We start from the raw sequence: 6,000 nt of genomic DNA, 5'->3' as shown, positions 1-6,000 counted from the left end.
TTATTTGCTTATTATTATCACTATTATTATTGCGGTATGAAAAATGTTTCTCTGGAATCTGGACCTTGGGTATATCTTGACTAAGAAATTTGGACCTTGACAAAAAGTAATTGACTACCCATGGTCCAGAGTATGAAGCAGTGGACTAGGTGTAAAGGGACATGGGTTCTAGTCCTTATCTGCCATTTACTTGCTTTGAGACCCTGTGTAAACCATTTTACTTTCTGTGCTTCATTTTCTCTGTATTTAAATTGTTCCCTCCACCAGCTCTACAGAGGGAAACATTCCATAAATGATTGGTGTTCTTAGTTCTTATTTGTAAAAATAAGTATTGTGATTTTTGGTCAGCATGTACGTTTTCTCTAATTAAATAACCAAACGTAATCAAAATTAAATCTTATCTGTATGTCCTTTTTTCATAGCTGAAAACCTGTGTTAATCATGGAGCCATATGTTGCTGGTTTCAAGCATGTGCAACGGGACTATGGAGTTCATCTCAAGCTTGCAAATGATGAGACACACAAAGCTAGAAATACACAACACTCCAAGCCTGGATCTTATGGTGTCAGTATTAGGGTCCAAGGAATCGATGGGCATCCCTACATAGTGCTAAACAACACAGAGGGGTGTGTATCAGAAAACCCATCTTTATCTGAAAATGGGCTGCAGGTTGCATCTCAGACAATTAATAGATCAGCTCCAAACTCCAATACTGCTCTTAAATTGGGGGAGAAAAATAATGAAGAAATAAAGTTTCCTGGAACACAATCCACACAGCCTAGTATGTTTAAAAGCCTAAAGCAAACCAATATCAATGAAGGAGAGAATGGAGTCTCAGATTCTAAATATGGAACATTAAAACCCTCCAATTTGTTGAACTTTCAAAGGCATCCTGAGCTTTTACAGCCCTATGATCCTGAAAAAAATAACTTGAACTTGGATAGCTACCAATCTTCTGTGTGCAATAAGTCTAAATCTCTTGAAGTTGAAGGCAAGATTGAAACAAAGCCTTGGACTTCTTCATCGAAAGTAGTGACCCTACAGAAAAACACTCAGCTTGTGGAGTCAGCCAGATCAAATGTGAAAACAATTCATTTGAACAAGTCCATAGCAGTGGAAGACCAAAATAAGCATGTGTCCAAGTGCCCCAGTGTTACTAGCAGTCCAAATGAAATGCATGTATTCGAGTCACTTTCATCTAGTGGAGGATCCCCACATGTTAGCCCAACTGGCCAAACAGAAACAAGGAAAAGTAGACCAGATGTTCTTTCTTTTGGCAGACAAGATTCAGCTGGGCCAGTATTGGATGGGTCACGAAGATCATCATCTTCATCAACCACTCCAACTTCTGCAAATTCCTTGTATAAGTTTTTGCTTGATGACCAAGAGTATGCTATCTATGCAGACAACGTTAATCGACATGAAAACAGAAGATATATCCCATTTTTGCCTGGAACAGGCCGTGATATTGACACTGGCTCAATTCCTGCAGTTGATCAACTAATTGAAAAGTTTGATAGGAAAATTGGTCCACAGAGGAGAGGTAGATCAGGAAAAAGAAACAGAATTCACCCAGATGATCATAAAAGATCAAGAAGTGTTGACAGTGTACTGTCTTTAGGCCTGGAGGTAAATTCAGATTACTTAGATGAGTTTAGTAAAAACTTGGGTAAATCAACTGAGCACTTGCTAAGGCCATCAAAAATTTGCCTTCAGAAACAATTATCTCTTGAACAAAAGTTGCCTTCCCCCGATACACAAGTTGCTGCTCGAACTGTCAGTAAACTGCAACCGACCACTCAAGACATTCAGAATAGCCATTACAATTCATTACAATATCAGAAAGAAAATAAAGTTAACGGAGCAAGTTTGACGTTTAGGTCATCCACACTTCCAGTACAGAATAAAAAAGAGGAAGTTAAAACAGTAATTTCTACTCTCTTGATGCCAAATCGAATTACAATCCCGCCCGACCCAGGAGCAAAGAAGATCTTGGTAAAAACATTTTCTTCTACACCAAATACACAGGTAACTTTTCAATACGAAACATGTTGTCTCTTAAGTTACCTGCACTGTGTAAGTCAAAGCTGTCTGATGAACACTGTATAAAATGCACATTTTCTGTGGGTCAGATCCTGCAGTTTATCATTAGAACAAACTCCCATGGTGTTTAGTGAAAGTTTGATCTCAGGGAGGGCTACAGGATGAGTTTCAATAACAATAAATGTAAACGGTTGTTCTCTGGATGAGGCTGTAGAAAGCCAAGTTTAAGAAACAGAGTCACATTCCTGTTTGGAGGAGGGAGAAGGGTGGGGATTAGGAGTGATGTAAAATAATGTGTTATTGATGCCTAAAACATACTCACTGCAGCAAATAATAACATGAAGGAAAAGGTCCAAATGTGCATATTTTTAAACAGGTTTCTCTCCTGTCTGCTGAATTGTAGTACGCTTGTTTCTTTCAATGGTCCCAAAGAGATACTTGGTAATTTTAAGATTATAGTAAGATCAGTGACTTTTTTTTACAGTTGTCAGAATAAGAACAAGCATACTGTATCTTTCACTTATAAGGACTGATCCAAAACCACTGAAGTCAATGGGAAAACTCCTATTGACTTCCGTGAGCATTGGCTTATGCCCTCAATGAACTTCTTCTCTGGTAAAATTACTACAGTAGAACCTCAGTGTTACAAACTGACCAGTCAGCCACACACATAATTTGGAACCAGAAGTATGTAATCAGCAACAGTGATCCTCCCCCGGCCCCCGCCCCAAAAAAAGCAAATACTGTACAGTACAGTACTGTGTTACACGTAAACAACTAAAACATAAGGGGAAAGGTTTTTGGTTTTTGTTTTTTTAAAGGTTTCAGAAGGTAAGGACCTTTCTGTGCTTGTTTTATTTAAATGAAGATGGTTAAAGGCAGCATTTTTATTCTGCATAGTAAAGTTTCAAAGCTGTATTAAATCCAACATTCAGTTGTAAACTTTTGAAAGAACCAGAGTGTTTTGTTCAGAGTTATGAACGTTTCAGAGTTATGAACAACCTCCATTCCCCAGGTGTTCGTAACTCTGAGGTTCTACTATATATAGACTGGAGAATTTCAAAGCAGAAGCAAAAGTGGGAAGCAAATCATTGAAAGAGTCTGTATTTTGATATCCAGCCTTGTGGTTTTAGGCAACTCCTGATCTGTTAAAGGGCCAGCAAGACCTCGCACAACAAACAAATGAGGAGACAGCTAAGCAGATCCTTTACAATTACCTTAAGGAAGGGTTAGTAAACTTCATTAACTTTTACAGTAGAAATTGGAGATTGTATCTGCTTGAGGATTTTTATTTAATTTTTTTGGGAGAGGTTATCTGGTCGTTTGAAGTATGTACTTGTAATCTTCTGGATGTTTTTCAGATTCCTAATTCCCATAGCAGTCTGTTCCTATGTGTTTTATATTCTATAGCATAAAATATTGTGATGCGTAGGGAACAATTAAGTAACAGCATATAATAGCTGAAAAATTACAGTGGAGACTTCACCCTTAATATGAATATATAACAAAAAGAAAATTATTTTAAAAACAACTTTTAAAACTTCTGTAAATACAGTTCTATATGTATCCAATGCAGACGTCTTTGATTTGTCATGCAGAGTTAGTTGCCACGGGGACCATTGTTTTAGTAAAACGCCACCTTGGATTGTATGGATGGATGATGTAATCCTTCTTTCTTACAAGAAATTATAAATTAAATACACATCATTAAAATTAGACTCTAAACCAAAAAGTATAGATTAATTAAAAATTATATTACTTCACTATTCTGAAGCTCAGCAATGTCCTTGAAGGTTACAAAAGAATCCCGGAATTCCCATCTAATCAGAATTTGTATGCTGTATATTGTTCAGGATCAGATTAAATATACTTTTAAAAAAATTAAAAATAAATTTGTGGGTCGGATAATTTAAAAAAAACAAGTGTATCTCCTGTGGTGTCAAAGTTCAGAAAATGTTTAAAGGCACAACACGTGAGCTGAGCAGTACAGAAACGATTCCTCAATTGGTGTATAAAAAGTGGACTGTACACCTAAAAGTCTGAGGTAAGTTCCCCTCGTCCTTTGCATCAAGTGCCTTCTCCAGGTGAAAGATTGTCACATTTTTTGTTGTTGTATATTCTGAAAGCAACCAATTAAAAAAAAGGTGGGCGGGACGGAGAAAGCAGAGAACTTCAAACCCACACAATATACTTAAAATTTCTAAGCACCCCACTCCTCAAGCCTTTTAGGCTATTGATTTAGCAGAGTTTCTGGTAGCTGTGATATCCCAGAATGAGGGTGTTGTGACAATTGGGACATAGCAGGCAGGACTATGAGGGACCTAAACTTTTATTGTGTTAAAGTTTCAGGCAGCTTGTTCAATAACTTATGTGCAGAACCCTGATCATTGCTATACTGGCCTTCAGCTCAGAATTGTAATCAAAGAGCCAAGTAATTTTCCAGAAAATATTGGCAATACAATTTTTTAAATAATTTATTTCAAGTCTTTGTGGAATAGTAGTTTGCTCCTAATTGATTTTCATGTTGTTGTTTATATAATTTGGATGCTTGAGGTTTATTCCAGCCAGAGCTAAATAGTTGGTGTCCTAAATCATTACATTGTTTACTTACATTGTGTCCGTGTTTCAGAAGCACTGATAACGATGATGCCACAAAGAGGAAGGTCAACTTGGTTTTTGAGAAGATCCAGACTTTAAAGTCAAGAGCTGCTGGAAGTGCACAAGTAAATAATCAAATCACTTTTGTTTGTGTGTTTCATAGCTATAAAATAGTAAAATACAGAACTGCAGATCATTGTCTAAAACCTTTTATATGGTTTGTAAAAGGAGACTAGGGTGTGCGTAATACACACAGTAGGAATTTGAAAAGATGCAAAAAAAGTAACAAGCTGGATTTGTATACTATGGCCCTGATCCAGCAAAGCAATTTAAGCATGTGAATAGCTTCATTGACTTCAGTGGGACTACTCGTGCTTAAGGTTAAGCATGTGCTTAAGTTATTTGCTATACTGGGGTCTCTGTGAAAGTTTACATACATTTTTAAATGTAAGAGTAGAGGAATCTGCCATGTAGGATATCTCTAAGTGAATTTTGCAGTTGTGTGTCAGAGACCCAAATTAAAGAGTAACTAGGGTTGCCAGCTGTCTAATCACACAAACCCAAACACCCTTGAGCTGCCGCTTCCCTGAGGCCCTACCCCGCCCCTTCTCTGAGGGCACGCCCCACTCATTCCATCTCCCCCGCCTCCCATCGCTCGCTCTCCCGACCCTCACTCACTTTCACCAGGCTGGGGCAGGGGGTTGGGGTGGAGGAGGGGGTGTGGGATCTAGGCTGGGGCGTGGGGCTGAGGGGTTCTGAGTGTTGGAGGGAGCTCCGGGCTGAGCGTGGGCAAGGAATTGGGGTGCGAGAGGGGGTGAGGGGTGCAAGCTCTGGGAGGGAGTTTGGTTATGGGGATGCTCAGGGTTAGGGCAGGGGTGTGGGATGCAGGCTCTGGGAGGGAGTTTGGGTGTAGGAGGAGGCTCAGGGCTGGGGCAAGGGGTTGGGGTGCAGGAGGGGATGAGGGGTGCAGGCTCCGGCCAGGAGGCGCTTACCTCGGGGAGCTCCTCGGCATTGGTGCAGCAGGGTTAAGGCAGGCTCCCTGCCTGCCCTGGCCGCATGCCACTCCCAGAAGAGGCTGGCATGTCTCTGCGGCCCCTGGGGAGGTGAGGGAGACAGGTGACACTCGCCACCTGCTGCCGGCGCCCGCAAGTGCTGCCCCCACAGCTCCCACTGGCTGCAGTTCCCGGTCACTGGGAGCTGCGGAGTCGGTACTGGGGGTGGGGGCAGCGCGTGGAGCTGCCTGCCCCCTCCCCAGGGGCTGCAGGGACATGCCAGCCGCTTTCAGGAGCTGTGCGGAGCCAGAGCAGGCAGGGAGACTGCCTTAGCTCTGCGACGCCTCTGAACTTTCAGTGCCTAATA

General features: G+C 41.0%; 1 protein-coding gene across 1 annotated transcript in view; it reads left to right on the top strand.

Annotated features, from left to right (window-relative positions):
* The first annotated feature begins 441 nt into the window (after window positions 1-441).
* Window positions 442-6,000, top strand: part of CGNL1 (cingulin like 1) — a 70,603-nt gene continuing 65,044 nt past the window's right edge. The window contains exons 1-3 of the mRNA XM_077828320.1: window positions 442-2,028; window positions 3,177-3,271; window positions 4,673-4,766. Coding sequence (XP_077684446.1) covers window positions 442-2,028; window positions 3,177-3,271; window positions 4,673-4,766 — 1,776 coding nt within the window. The remainder of the gene's footprint in view (window positions 2,029-3,176; window positions 3,272-4,672; window positions 4,767-6,000) is intronic.

Source organism: Eretmochelys imbricata, chromosome 10, assembly GCF_965152235.1.
Source record: "Eretmochelys imbricata isolate rEreImb1 chromosome 10, rEreImb1.hap1, whole genome shotgun sequence".
NCBI classification, from domain to species: domain Eukaryota; kingdom Metazoa; phylum Chordata; order Testudines; family Cheloniidae; genus Eretmochelys; species Eretmochelys imbricata.
The sequence above is the reverse complement of the archived record's forward strand: the minus strand, read 5'-3'. Positions and strand labels throughout refer to the sequence as shown.